General features: G+C 53.3%; 6 protein-coding genes across 6 annotated transcripts; 4 read left to right on the top strand and 2 right to left on the bottom strand.

Moving 5' to 3' along the window:
• Nucleotides 1–295: 295 nt before the first annotated feature.
• Nucleotides 296–1,188, bottom strand: LTS14_006319 (uncharacterized protein; the record flags this gene model as incomplete). The annotated part of the gene is made up of 2 exons (XM_064839017.1): nucleotides 296–930; nucleotides 990–1,188. 2 exons carry the CDS (start codon nucleotides 1,186–1,188, stop codon nucleotides 296–298), a joined length of 834 nt encoding a protein of 277 aa, XP_064693265.1.
• Nucleotides 1,189–2,417: 1,229 nt separating this feature from the next.
• Nucleotides 2,418–3,578, bottom strand: LTS14_006318 (uncharacterized protein; the record flags this gene model as incomplete). The annotated part of the gene is made up of 2 exons (XM_064839016.1): nucleotides 2,418–3,159; nucleotides 3,211–3,578. The coding sequence occupies 2 exons, from the start codon at nucleotides 3,576–3,578 to the stop codon at nucleotides 2,418–2,420; spliced, it is 1,110 nt and encodes a 369-aa protein (XP_064693264.1).
• Nucleotides 3,579–4,543: 965 nt separating this feature from the next.
• Nucleotides 4,544–5,452, top strand: LTS14_006317 (uncharacterized protein; the record flags this gene model as incomplete). Its single annotated transcript, XM_064839015.1, has 1 exon — nucleotides 4,544–5,452. One exon carries the CDS (start codon nucleotides 4,544–4,546, stop codon nucleotides 5,450–5,452), a length of 909 nt encoding a protein of 302 aa, XP_064693263.1.
• Nucleotides 5,453–5,506: 54 nt separating this feature from the next.
• LTS14_006316 (uncharacterized protein) lies at nucleotides 5,507–6,288 on the top strand (the record flags this gene model as incomplete). The annotated part of the gene is made up of 2 exons (XM_064839014.1): nucleotides 5,507–5,717; nucleotides 5,774–6,288. 2 exons carry the CDS (start codon nucleotides 5,507–5,509, stop codon nucleotides 6,286–6,288), a joined length of 726 nt encoding a protein of 241 aa, XP_064693262.1.
• Nucleotides 6,289–6,899: 611 nt separating this feature from the next.
• On the top strand, nucleotides 6,900–10,132 carry LTS14_006315 (uncharacterized protein; the record flags this gene model as incomplete). The annotated part of the gene is made up of 2 exons (XM_064839013.1): nucleotides 6,900–7,163; nucleotides 7,781–10,132. 2 exons carry the CDS (start codon nucleotides 6,900–6,902, stop codon nucleotides 10,130–10,132), a joined length of 2,616 nt encoding a protein of 871 aa, XP_064693261.1.
• Nucleotides 10,133–11,095: 963 nt separating this feature from the next.
• Nucleotides 11,096–13,083, top strand: LTS14_006314 (uncharacterized protein; the record flags this gene model as incomplete). Its single annotated transcript, XM_064839012.1, has 3 exons — nucleotides 11,096–12,337; nucleotides 12,388–12,681; nucleotides 12,739–13,083. The coding sequence occupies 3 exons, from the start codon at nucleotides 11,096–11,098 to the stop codon at nucleotides 13,081–13,083; spliced, it is 1,881 nt and encodes a 626-aa protein (XP_064693260.1).
• Nucleotides 13,084–13,837: the final 754 nt, after the last annotated feature.

Below are 13,837 nucleotides of genomic sequence, written 5' to 3'. Positions count from 1 at the left end.
GATCTTGTCCAACATCATCTGTCTACGCTCGACCATTGTTCATGGTTCCTTGAGTAACACACATGGATGGCTCAAATAGTACGGCGACGAGCATGTGGTACTTCAATACATGAGACAAAAGCGTTAGTCATGATGGAAGATGGCATTGATGCTACTACTTATCGAGCCTCGCCCCGGTACTGCACCATCCCTCTATCCCTCTCCTTCGCCATGACATCTATAATGGAGCCCAAAACGCCCACACTATGCTGGAGAGCCACCCAACTTTGACCCCTGCTTTCTTATCTATCCGCACCTACTCAGTCTGCAAAGGCTCCGGGCTGTGAGTGGTGTCCGTCCGCCTCTCAAGCAGACTCTGCGTGACCTCGAAAGTGGTCCCCGGGATTGTGAAAGTCTCGGTCATCACATCGATGGTGTGCGTGAAAGTCTGCGTAGTCGACGGACCAACGTAGGTCAATGTCTCGTACACCTTGAGTTTCTCAGTACACCTAGTCGAAGTCGCCCTCTTGTCGTTAGGGACAACGGTCGTGGTGGAATGCTCGGGGGCCTTGGTGACGGTCACTGGAACGGATGGGAGAGAGAAGCCGGGGAGGGAGAAGGTGTGAACCCCTGAAGGAGGACCATAGGTGGCGAGTGTACCGATTTCCGGAGCCTGGCTCTCTGAGACCTTTGAAGTGGCGGTGGGGCGATAAATGGTAGTCAGCGTACCAGAGCAATCGCCGTCAGGAAGAATGCAACCAGGCGGAGTGTAGTGCTTCGTCGTAGTCGTATGAGCGGTGGACAGGACGCTGTCACACATTACTGTGGGATGGCCCAGATAGAACAGAGTCTTGCAGCCTGTGGAAGTGGCTGTGCCGAGAGGGTGAGAAAGACTGGAGTCGAAGACAGGACCAGAACCCTCGGCACGAGCGACGGGAGGTGGCGGCATGACTACGCATGACTGTCAGCCTGCATCGATTTTCTAGCGATCAGCTCGTAGCTTTACTCACCCCAGCCAGGGGCCGCAGTAACATGAGAGTACGTAGTAGTATGGGAGAAGTCGGGGTGGGACACCGTAGGGCGCTCGGTCATAGTAGTGTGCGAGAAGTCAGGGTGAATGACGGTCGGCTTCTCGGTAGGGTGAGGCAAGGCGCTGGTGAGGGAGGCCGTCAAGACCACGACGGCAGCCAAGCTGCGAAGGAGATCCATCGTGCTGAAGCTTGATGGATCTAATAGCCTGCGAGGTGGGGGGTGATATTGTGCTGATGTTTGTGTAGCGGATTTGTGTTGGAGAACTGTGTTGGAGGCGTGTGTGGGAGAGATATTGAACCAAAGAATAAGGCAGGAGATCAATGAAGTATTTGTACTACGCTTGTGGAGCTATCACCAGCGCTAATGCAGTCAACTTTCACTGAGGTCCCGTGACTGATCGTACCTTCCGCTTTCGACGTTGCTCCGCTCACCAATGCCAAAATGAAGGAATCGGGGCCTCGAAAGCTTCGCCTTGATTCACTGTAAAGTTGCCGATATTTCCTCATTGGTTGCGGCTTACTTGATGTTGGTGCATTGACCGCAGTGATCGCAGGTCATCCTCGGCAATCGTTTGCTCTGCATCGAGAATGCATAAGTGGCGGCGACCCTGCTAGGGTTCCGTCATGTAAGTGTACTTTTGAGACAACATTCAAGAACGGGAGGTGACCTTCTATGGAATGCGGTGAGATGCTCTGCAGGTGAAAATGGAAATGGCATGAATTATTCGAGATCATGCTTGTACCTAGTGTCGTTGTAATTATCACCAAGAACTTTTGTTGTGGATCTACCCTCACAGGCGTTGAAATTGAGGCCGCCCACTCGTCCATTGGTCTTCCAAGAGGATAGTGTCCGTCGACGAGGGGATGGCAGACATACAATGGCCGTAGATCATCGGTTTTCGGTGATCTCGAAGATTATCCTGTACTTCCAACAGGACTTACTTGAGAAGACCACTGGTGTAGACTGTCATTCAATTCGTGGGCCTAATCGTCAACGTTATATTTCCGAGATATATATCTTTGTTATTCTATGTTGCCCGACGATCATGGCTCCGAGGTCTAAGAACTACATATAAGGACTGTGAAGACCGGCCACGACTAAGATGCTGCCGCTTGTAGGATCGCTGATCTCGTTTTGAGATCTTGATATTAGATCTTGATACCATGATCGGAACATGTGGATGTGAAGACCTTAAGCCACGAAGGCGTGAAGTCATGGAGTCATGAAGTCGTGGAGTCGTGCAGCCACGAGATATTGTGGTTGTATGGCCGTTAAGGGCAGTTTTTGATCGCTGATGGTGGCGCATCCGAGGTTTTTGGCCGTTCTCCCCACACGATTGCGTTGCCTGAGTGATGTCGGACTATACCATGAATTGTCGTCGCTCGTCCCCATCTAGCGTCCATCTATCAAGCATTATCCTCCTCGTCGTCTATGTCAGCCTCATCCTCGCTGACGAAGAGATTGTCCTCCTCGTCATCACCATCGTTATCGTCCGCATCGCCATCGAGACCATCGCGACCCTCGTGTCCACCAGCGCCTTCAGCATATCCCTCGTCTTCTTGATCCTGGTCGTTCATTTGGCCAGCATCCTGGGCCTGATCGTTGAGCACTGCTTGACGACCCCTCTCAAAGGCCGCAGCCTCAATCTTGCGCACGGGGGCTGGATAGACATTATCGCCGGGGCCTTGTATACGCTCTTGGACGAAGACCACTTGCCCAGCTTGTAGACTAGGTCTAGGGTCGATTTTGGCACGAGCGACGATCTCCTCATCCTCGAATGCGGTTCTGCCGAACCACAGGGGTCTGACGAAGTTTGAGTACATCTGGCCATCGCCAATGGTGAGCTCGCAGACCGATCGACGAGCCTTGTAGCGCTTGAACCGCCCATTGCGATCTGTCATCGCCTTGAGCGTCCGCACAAGCGCACGGGTGAAGTCACCTGGGCCAGCGATGATCGCACCACTCGGGTCCTGCTTAGGTGCTGGACTTGCGATCACTTCCACATTATTGATGTCTTGTTTGAGGCTGTACGCGAAGCGGGTCGGACAGTAGCAGTCGAGGAAGAAGGTCACGTCAGTAGTCGAGGAAGCAGCGATCTCGATCAGCTGCCAAGCATTAACCTCGTCTCGCGGGAACCCAGCTATTCGACTATGCAAAGTCAGCTGGGAGACGTTCGATCATCGGAGTCATAGCACGTACAAGGAATATTCACTGCCCTCGTAGCCTGCGCCCTCGTGATCTTGACCTCCGCTGAAGTAGACGAAGACCTGGTCGCCGCGGCGTTTGTTACTGAGCTCGCGTTGCAAGTCCCCGTTGATATCCTGCTGTGTTGTGCCAGGGCCATATCGAAGCACGCGGATGCGGCGTCTGCCACAGTTGCGAACGTGATGGCTGAAGAGCTTGTATATGCTCTCGTAGCGGCGCTGGCGAGGTGTCATTATAAGATGCCCATTGTCATCCCTCGGTAGCGGTATCGTGCGGTTGCGATCGTCGATGAGGATGAGATAGATGCGGCTGTACGGCTGGACAGCCTGGAAGGGCTCAGCCAGCTTGTTCCACCCAGGCATGGCGAGGGTTTTTGGTGATCGACTTGGTACTTAGACTTGGTAGTGGCTGATCGAGACAGCTCGAAGTGGAGTGGTATACATGAGTGTGTATAGCAGTTCGCCGCCGGATACATATAGTCGACCTGATACCAGATAAGCTTCCGTAGCGTCTGCCATGACTGGAGTGAGCAGTATTGTATCGGCCAAGTGAAGCAGACATATCCAGCCAATGGCCGTGCTTAGCTGCTGGTACGCAATGGTCACCGGTTCCCAAATCATCACGTCGCCCATCAAGACTGCCTCGTGATTGGCCGAGAGTTTACATACTCAATCGTGCCTTCCCAAACCGTAGCTCAATGCAAGTGAAGTGAATTTTGCATGTGATGCGCTCTACAGGTCTTGGCAACGGATCAGCTGGTGGGATACTTGGATAGAGTGCCATGCACAGGTGTCTCTCCTGCGACATGCAGCCATTTCACATGATTCTGGAGGCAAGCTAATTCCGAGGCCACCCGTAGATTTGACTCGATCAATCCCTGCTCAGTTGCTTGTGTCGTGACCATGGTCATCCTACAGCAGAGGAAGACGAACTTCTTGCGCGGCAGAGAGTCCCGTATATGTAGCGATGGCAGATGCAGATTGACGTCGAGCTTGAGGGCCTGGGTGACAGCCACGTTGAAGAGGACGTACGCCAAAGAGGGCCAGTATCTGCACATACCACGAACTGCGACACAGATGGTGCATCCTCAGACGTGGCAGCATCTTCAGTACTCGGAGTCGATATGAGTAGCTCGAACATTGCGGACACAGTAGACAGTCGTCGTTGTAATAAGAAAGATGTTACAGATTCTGGACCTTGCGGTCGAGAAAGTCAAGCTCAGACCACCGCGTGTTTGGTGGCGTCAAGCAAGCAGTCATCATGGTCTATGAAATTCTGCTAGTAACAAGGGGGGTGCATAAAGAAGTTCACAGTGCTGTCGGTAAAGATGAACAAGTCTGACAGCGCGAACGATGGCGCCATGGATGACCTGCGGCAACGATGGAACCATCTCTACAAGCATCATCTGCCGGGCCTGGCGAAAACTCGCGATCCAGTACAAGGACAATGGCCCGTCTATCTGGACCACTGCTTCGCAAGAATCGTGCTGGACAACGCGATTGGTATAGACAAGCCATGGATGGAAGTCATAAGGCAGCCCGCAGTGAAGAATATGACCGAGGACCAACTCCGCGACGCTGTAGATCTTGCGGAGAAGATTGCAACGGGCGAACTTGATCTCGTGTCATTAGATGAACGTAGTCTTCAGCTTCGCGGCAAGCAGAAGAAGAAGCGTAAGGTGGAGGCGAAGACAGAAGGCAACGGCACGTCCAAGAAGAAGCTACGAGGTGATCCAACCATTTCAACCTACTTCGCGCCACCACCAGACTCGCCGTTCCAGGGCGAGGACACAAAAGCCGATACGCCAGCTAACGTGGTCGAACTTGGCGACGAGAGCAGGAAGGCGGCGCAAGAAGCGAATCCTGACATGGCAGCACAAGTCAAGCGTATAGCTGACTCCAACATAACCACTTTCCGCAAACAAACACTCACCCTGCTGTGTCAAGTGCCTCGTGGTCGCTACAGCACATATCAAGCGATGTCTGATCATATCACCAAGACGTCGCACAAGACTTGTGCTCGTGCTGTTGGCAATGCGATGCGTAACAATCCTTTCGCACCAGAAGTACCGTGCCATCGCATCCTGGCTGCCGACGGCTCACTTGGTGGATTCAATGGCTCTTGGGGTGAGAACGGGAAGTTCGCGGGCGAGAAGCACAAGTTATTACACGAAGAGGGTGTACGCTTTAGCTCCAGTGGAAAGGTCAAAGGTCCTCCGTTTCGAGACTTCACTTGAGTAGTCGAGCAAGATCCTGGCATTACCAATTTCTGTTGCTTGAGCTGTAAGGAGATGACTGGCTCATGGTACGTGACATCGTCTCTAGAGCCCGCATTCCAGGCGCGTGTCCTCCAAACACTCGGGTTCCTGCGGCCGCACTTCAAAGACATTACTGCGACGATCATTGCATACTACAGTTTCTCACGAATGATCACCGCCATGATGTTCACGAAAAGACTACTCGTAATGGCTGCGGTCGCTGCAGTCGCGCAGTCTGGACCCGGTAAGTTGGACAACACTCTAGTCGAAATTGCGAGCCAGCTGTTGACAGACTTGCAGCCACCACGATCGTATCGACTTCGCTGAGCGGAAACACTGTAACAGGCTCAGCATCTCCAATTGTACTTGGCCAGCCGTCTTACACTGGCACCTTCACTGTGACAACACCGACAACCAGCTGGGCCGCCCCTACATTCTCCACAGCCGCTCCGGTGCCCACATGCTCAGATGGCATGTGCACTAGCTCTCCGCATCTCAATGGCCAGACCTGCATCGACGAAAGTGGCATTACATACGGCGTCCTTTGCAACATGCTGATGTATGGAATCGTAATCGACAGCAGCGGCAAGAGGCTGCTTCTCGGACGTGAAGATACCGTGGAGGAGATGGGGACCGTCGTCGATAAGAGGGATTATGCCGGGTCTTTTGCAAGCTGTGTTGACTTCTGCGATAATTACGGTGTCCCTTCCTTCTGTACGGGAGTGGCGTACGACAATGGGTACTGCATGTCTTATGACGCCATCACTGGGACATATCAGCACGATGGCGGTATTGCTGCTGTAAGGCAGGGTTGAGAGGGTAGATTCGGACAGCTTACACATTAACTTCGGTAGTCGAAGGCGATCAGAGGAACAGCCATCGATACGTTTCAGACTATAGGCGTACGAAGTTCGCCTTTACTGTGTTCTCCGGCGTACTCAAAGTCTCCGATGTTTCTCAGTGTGGGCCTGAACACCGCAGTGCATCTGCCCTTAAGTGGTCAAGGATGAAACGAGCCGGCGAGTGTGTATCTCGGTTCAAAGTGGTGTAGAATGCCACCTGGTTGAAGATCATCGGAGCCACATCCTCTTTCGACAACATGGCCCGTTACAGTTTGCAGCCCGAACAAGCACCCCACGTGTAAGAAGCGTATTCATCCCTCGTGTCCGCCAGGTTGACGCAAGACTTGGCAGGGCCAAAGTCAATAAAGGATTCGAAGCATCGTTTCCACTTGAAGCTGGCAAAATTGAAGCAACCTGATTCGTGTTCTTTCGACCACGTTTCTTGACGACCGCTGGTGAACTATGATGTACATAATGATTATGATTAAGAGTCACATCCCACCCTGCACGATCACTGTGACTTCCTTCGTCATTCCCATCAATCAATCGCACGAGCTCTCCGCAGCAGGAGCAGCAATAATTCGATGGGACACCTCCAAGCGGCCAAGCGTGCCAAAGCTGGACGAATTTCCATCTTGTCACCGCGCCTCAAATCTCACCATTCTGGCCAATGCGCTGCCGGCAAGGCACACGTGCAAGGATGGCCAGCACCAGAGCCGAACATGCACGCCGAGCACACCCGCCTAAACTTCCGCATCGCTACCAACAGGCTTCCGACCCTCACGGAATCGTTTCTGCTCCTGCCGAATGTCCACATGGCATCTGAAAGGCTTGACCGGAAGCAGCCAGTGAGTGGCTTCTCACCGCGTCCCACACTGCTTCGCTTCGCGGTTTGGCGCTATGCACCCTCTATCGACAAGTGGTCGGTAGGGCAGCCGCGCAGGCTCCAGATTGTGGCCCCTAGTCGCCCTACGAGCCAACAGCTGGGTGTACACGCCGGATAGCGGGTGGTCGCAGAAGGATGGCCTGTTCAACAGGTAGGTATGACGGTGGTCGTCGTTCCTCTGTTACTATCCACATCCTCCCAGAAGTACATCTATACTTACACGACAGTCTCGAGGCCGCTGTGTGTAGCTGCACGCAGCTCTGCGCCAGGCACCGCGACAAGCTTTAGCACAGCCTGAGGCCGCCTTTCGCATGATACTGCCTGCGGACGCTCAAGATCTTGTGTAATATTGGCGAGGCTGAGCAGTCTGTGACTGTTCCCACTTGGTCACTAAGTGGACGACTTGCTCCCTAAGTGGACTTGCTCCCACATTGACGATACCGGACATCACCAATTCGAGACTACAACCACCGTCCCACACAACAACGTGGGAAGCTGCTTACTGCAGCCCGACGGCTGCCGACACACAGCATGGCGTTCCAACCACTATCAGTCGGGGATATACTAATGCTGTCCCAGACAGCATGGAAGATTGGCCGTGCGTTCACGCAAGGCAAGAAGAGTGCGCCTTCTGAATTTGCTGAAGTTGAGCGGGAGGCCAATGGATTGAGCGAAGCGTTGAAGCTCGTAGCAGAGTCGTTACACACGGATGGTGAAACACTATCGCAAGCAGACAATGAGACTCGCGCCGCCGTCAACACCATTCTCGAAAGCGCGAGGGCCACTTTGAGTGACCTGGAGAGCTTCGTGGAACGGTATCAAGTCATCAAGAAGAACCAGACAAGCGGCGGCTTCGTCGTTGAACGAAGCTGGAGCCAGGTCGTGCTTGCCAATTACAAGACTTTCAAGTGGACAACAGAAGGAGGCACAATCGATGAGCTACGGAATATGCTCCAGATGCACACCAACACCATACAGCTGACCATGCAAGCACTACAATCACGCTCGTTGGCAAGGCTGGAGAAGACTGTCGTACCAATGGCCGAGAATATCGCCGATATCCACCAAGCAGTACATGGCGACCTGGGTGGCAAGATAGACGACCTTCACCGCCTGATAATGGCTGTAGCCAACAGCACACCCTCACTCCAAGCGCGGGATCGTGCGATCCAAGGCCCGAACAGCGTGCGAAACAGCAGCAGCACCGTGTCCACGCTAGATCGCGGTTCAACATCGAATGGCACAGGGACCCGTATGCTGGAGGCGCCACCCCCACGTAACTCCTCAATCGTCCTCCCAATACGGAATCTAGACCGAAGGGAGTCGGTGCAGTCCACCCATAGTTCAAAGGTCACCGTCTTGCCCGCTGGAAAGTCTTCGAGGGAGGATTCAGCTTACTGGTCTATGGGTCCCATGCCATTCGAACGCGAAGGAAGAAGGATGGACTGGGGGTTTGAGAATGGCTCGCCTCCACACGATCGGGGCAGCATTGGTAATGAGTTCGCATCTAGCTCTAGTGCTGCCTCTTCTGTCTCGCCGCCTCCACAACGACCCGAGTCGAGCATAGCACGCCGTGAGTCTACGACCTTGCCTAACCTATTTAGTGCTATCGACGAGCTGGACCAGGAAGGTGACTACAACATCGACCCATACTACACCAATGTCTCGCCAAGATCAAGAAATCATGCGTCATCGTCACAAACGAACTCCGTGCGAATCTCCAATGGACAGCAAATCCTCCCACCACCCGCCCTGCCGCCAGATTCACCCGAGACTCGTGAACCACCTGCCACTCCCGCTTCCATCTTCGGCGCACCTCGACGACATCAAAGTGTCAAGAAACCCGCTTCCCGACCTACGACTGCACACGGCTCGGTGCAACGAAAGCGAGAAAGCGTCGAATCCAATTCACCACAAGCGACTGAGACTCTCTCATTCGACAAAATCCTATTTCGCAATGCTGCAATACTGTGTGACGTCCGCGGGAAACTGGTAGAGTATGCTCAAAAGATTCCCAACGAGCCAGATCCGCGCTTCGACACGGAGATGAAGGAAGCGTGCAAAGACTGCCGAATCTGCGTCATCCGTAAGCGAGAGCAAAAAGAACATGGCGGCACAAAAGTTGTTACTTCCATCTGGACACTATCTGATGACGGCGAAGTCCGAATGCAGCAGAAGCTATCCGAGATCAACGAGACTGTGCCATACTGCTCATATTTCGACCCATTGAAAGTCTCACTACCACCCCCCGAAGGCGCTGGAAGCGAGATGGACCTCAAATTTCATCCTGAGCAACGGGGTGCTATGCTCAAGGAAGGGAAGAAGACGAATTGGGTCAACTTCGTCTTCGTGAGTGAGCAGGATGCCATATCATTCCAATCCGCAGTCTTTGGCAGAACGCTCCTGGGCAGCTATCGCACGACTAAAACGACAGTCATTCACGACGGACTCAAGGGGGCTTTCGCGTTCGAAGAGCAGTTTGCGAACATTGAAATGCTTCGACTTTGGGAAGACGATGGCATTGCTACACCTGGTGCAGCTGGCGGCGTCATGGCCTTGATGCATGTGAGCAGTAACTTTGGGGACGGCTGGGCGCGTTTCTGGCTCAATGGCAACAAGCAGCAAGTCCGTGTCAAAGAGGACAGTGCCAAGTGGGCGCGAGTCAAGGGAATCGATATCACCGTCGTTCGACCTGGTACTGCTCCTGCTGTGGCAGAGAAGATCAGAAGTCCTTCCGTCGCTTCACCTGTCGGAGAAGGTCTGCAGCGTGTGGAAACTATGATGGAGGCTAGACCGAATGGTGGGAGGAGGATACCTGTTAAGAGAGTACAAGGGGTCCGAATCGAATTCAAGACTGAGGAGGAGAGGAGTCGGTTCGTGCAGCAGAGTAAGACTGTGCAGGGGAAGATCCTCTCGCTGCCGGATCTTTGATCTGGCCGAGTATAGATTGCGGCATTTGTGGATGCGTTCCTACATTGCGTGTGCTGATTTTGATACCATGGAGGGGGTGCACCAGTCCCGGTCTTGTCTTTTCGTATAGATGCATTTGTACTATTAGTAAAGACCGATAGGTTTTGTCGCATTGCAAGACCAGGATGATCATCCGTCATGGCACCCTCCAGCTTCGAGAATTTACTCCAAGTCGATGCAAGGTGTCAAGGAAACGAAGAGGACCAGCTACTGTGTACGAAGCGCTCCGTATGATACAGTACAGGTCCTTTGTCAGCGATCGACAAGCTTGCGTTCCCAGCAGGTACTTCTCTGCTTGCAGCCACAGGTGGACATCTTTCCATCCGACGACACTAGTCGGGTCAAGAACAACGGAGCGACTCATGCCCGCTTGCCCAACCTGAGGATATCTGTCGTTGTGCGAGGTTTTGTCCATCCCCTTCTACAAAGTCCGTGCATGATTGTCAAGAAAGAAAGGATTACTGATCCTAATCTCAAGACGGAGATCGTCCAAAACCCGCCTGCACGATGACGTGACGTCGCTTTTACTCAGCGCCAAGCTCGATACTGTACAGTAAACGCCTTCTCACCTTACCCTGTCGTCGTTGGGGCTATGCTTTGTCAACGTGCATGCGGAATCGATGGTACGTTGACGCCAGCACTCCAATATGGCTGGCCCCTGCAAGAGTCATGCCGACTGGCTCTGGTGATCGCTCTGCAAACTATCCGAAGTCCGCTATTGTTGAGGTAATGTGGTGCTGACATATTGACCTGATGAACAATGTGCTGTCTGTATATATGGGCTTGCTGTGGTAGGTATTGTTGTGCCATTCCCTCTCCAACTTCCACAGCATAGCACTCTAGCCTTCTCCCCTCCTGAGCACGTCTTCAGACACGAGCCCCAGCAGCTGTTTACGAAGAGGTACTACCACCAAAGAGGACGACATGACAGATCTCATCCGAGACGCGCCCATGGGGCAGCTGATACGCTACATCACTCGCAACAAAGTCCTCCTCTACCCAGAAGAGAGGCCAGACTTTGAAGCTCCTTCCTCATACACGAATCCCGATCATCTTACTCAGACAAAGGGAGAACCGCTCAGCACGATACCATCGAGTCTCGCAGCCGGAGATGACGAGAAGAAGCACCTCGAGCCCACCGAGCCAGCCTCACCGCAGTCGCCATCCACATCTCTGGATCGCCGAACGCTGGAAAGAATCGAAACATCCCGAACGGAAGTCGATCTCGAAAAGGCCCTTACGAACCAGCGCACAAACACATTATCCCTAGTACCAACCCGGACAGCCCTCTCACACGCCCACACCCAAGCCGAGCTCGCCGCCGTCATCACAGCCTCAGCTCACCTCGCCAAAGAACCTTCCCAACCCATCGTCCCACAACGAACAGCCGACGGCACAATCCTCGTAGACTGGTACACGACCGACGACGCCGCGAATCCCCAAAACTGGTCCAGTGGGAAGAAGGTCGTGGCCAGTCTGCAGATCTACCTCTACACCTTAGCCGTCTACATGGGCTCCTCGATCTACACACCTTCCGCCGAAGGCATAATGAACGAGTTCCATGTCGGTGTGGAAGCCGCTTCCTTGGGACTGGCATTATATGTTCTGGCGTACGGCACGGGTCCATTGATCTGGAGTCCGCTATCTGAGATCCCTTCGATTGGCAGGAATCCGCCTTATATGATTACCATGGGTATCTTCGTCATCTTGATCGTGCCCACGGCATTAGTGCAGAACTTTACCGGACTCTTGGTGCTCAGGTTCTTGCTCGGCTTCTTTGGCTCGCCGGCTCTGGCGACTGGTGGCGCGAGTCTGCAGGACATGTACTCCCTGATCAAGCTACCGTATGTGCTCTGTCTGTGGGCTCTTGCGGCCACGGGAGGTCCCGCCCTCGGTCCTGTGATCTCTGGCTTCAGCGTCACGGCTGAGAACTGGCGATGGAGCATGTGGGAGATGCTGTGGTTGTCCGGGCCCGTCTTCCTCGCTATGCTTCTCTTCTTGCCCGAAACCTCATCGGCAAATATCCTGCTCAGAAGGGCGCAGAGACTCAGGAAGTTGACCGGCGATATGAGACTCAAGGCGCAGTCGGAGATTGACCAAAAGAACATGCGACCCAAAGACGTGGCTTTCGAGGCGCTTGTGAGGCCGTTGCAGCTGATCTTTATGGTGAGCTTACCATTGCCTAAATCTCTAGACCATTATACTGACATTATCAGGATCCCGCCATTGGCTTCACAGCCGGCTACGTTGCTCTCTGCTATGGCATCTACTACAGCTTCTTCGAGGCCTTCCCGCTCGTCTACATCGACAAATACCATTTCAGTGTCGGCGAGATGGGTCTTGCTTTCCTCTCTATCCTTATCGGCGCACTGCTCGGCATAGCAGGCTATTACACCTACCTCTACTACGTCGTCGAACCGGACATGATCAAGAATGGTCTTGGCAAACCTGAACGACGACTTATACCTGCACTCGTGGCTAGCTTCTTGCTGCCTATTGGACTGTTCATGGTGAGTCGGTCTAAGAACAATGAGAGGAATGTCACAGCTTGCTGACAAACTCTACAGTTCGCATGGACAGGCGACGCAAACGTGCACGTCCACTGGATCGCCAGCATCATCGGCTGTACCATCTTCGTCATTGGCGTCTTCATCCTGATGCAGTGTATCTTCGTCTACCTGCCTTTCGTCTACCCGCAATACGCCGCCTCACTCTTCGCTGGCAACGACTTTGCGCGATCCGTTGTGGCCTTCGCAGCGGTCCTGTTCAGCCGGCCGATGTATGTCGGCTTGGGAATTGGTCCAGGTACCAGTCTACTGGCCGCATTGACTACGGCTTGTGTTGGTGGAATATTCGTCCTGTTCTTCTATGGAGAGAAGCTTAGGGCTAGAAGTCGGTTTTCTGCTAAGTGAGCATGTCGTAGGGATGGTGAATTGAAATGTTATAATAGCGATGGCGTTGGCGGGTATGTCATAGAAATCTTTCCTGGGATACGGCGTAACAGTAGGATCAATGGCAATAATATGATTCAGCCTCGTTGTCACAAGCCAACATGACCTTGCTGGTCATTATCCTCCGTCTCTCGAGCCCTTCAGCTGAAGTTTAAGCACATGAGGTGCTGTTGAAGTAGTGATGTGGGACGAGAGAAGCCACCAACACTTCTGGGATAGGAAGTAGCGGAGCGAAAAGTCTGTTCATCATGACTCGGGCCTAGAGTGAGAGCCGTCTCGAAGTCTAGGCTATGGTGAGACGCTGGATTGGGCGGAGTAAAATCATCGGGAGGATGGTGCAGTCTGTACTCCAGAGTATATGCGACGCATAGGATTGTTCCACATCCTGGATGGAAAAACTCGAAGTCCTCGGCCGACTTGGAGGGTTCCATGCGACATTTTGATGCGACGTCGTCCTTGCTTTGGCCAGCGTTTGAGATCCAAACATCTAATGGTGGTATATGAAACAGGGAACAGTGTCATCGTCCCACAAGCTTCAGCCAAGGGATCGAGATGGCGGAAGCATGCTTGGACTGCCGCCGCCGTAGAGTTGTGCTGTCAGCTTGCCACGCATATGGTCAAAGTTGGGGCGGAGCACTAAGCATGAGCTCCCTCGGAGTCCTCGCAACATCTCGCCCAGTCGTTGAGCAATGTGTTGACTCAGTGGCGAAGACAT

The sequence above is a fragment of the Recurvomyces mirabilis genome (assembly GCF_035927965.1).
Source record: "Recurvomyces mirabilis strain CCFEE 5264 chromosome Unknown scaffold_16, whole genome shotgun sequence".
Classification (NCBI taxonomy): domain Eukaryota; kingdom Fungi; phylum Ascomycota; class Dothideomycetes; order Mycosphaerellales; family Teratosphaeriaceae; genus Recurvomyces; species Recurvomyces mirabilis.
The sequence above is the reverse complement of the archived record's forward strand: the minus strand, read 5'-3'. Positions and strand labels throughout refer to the sequence as shown.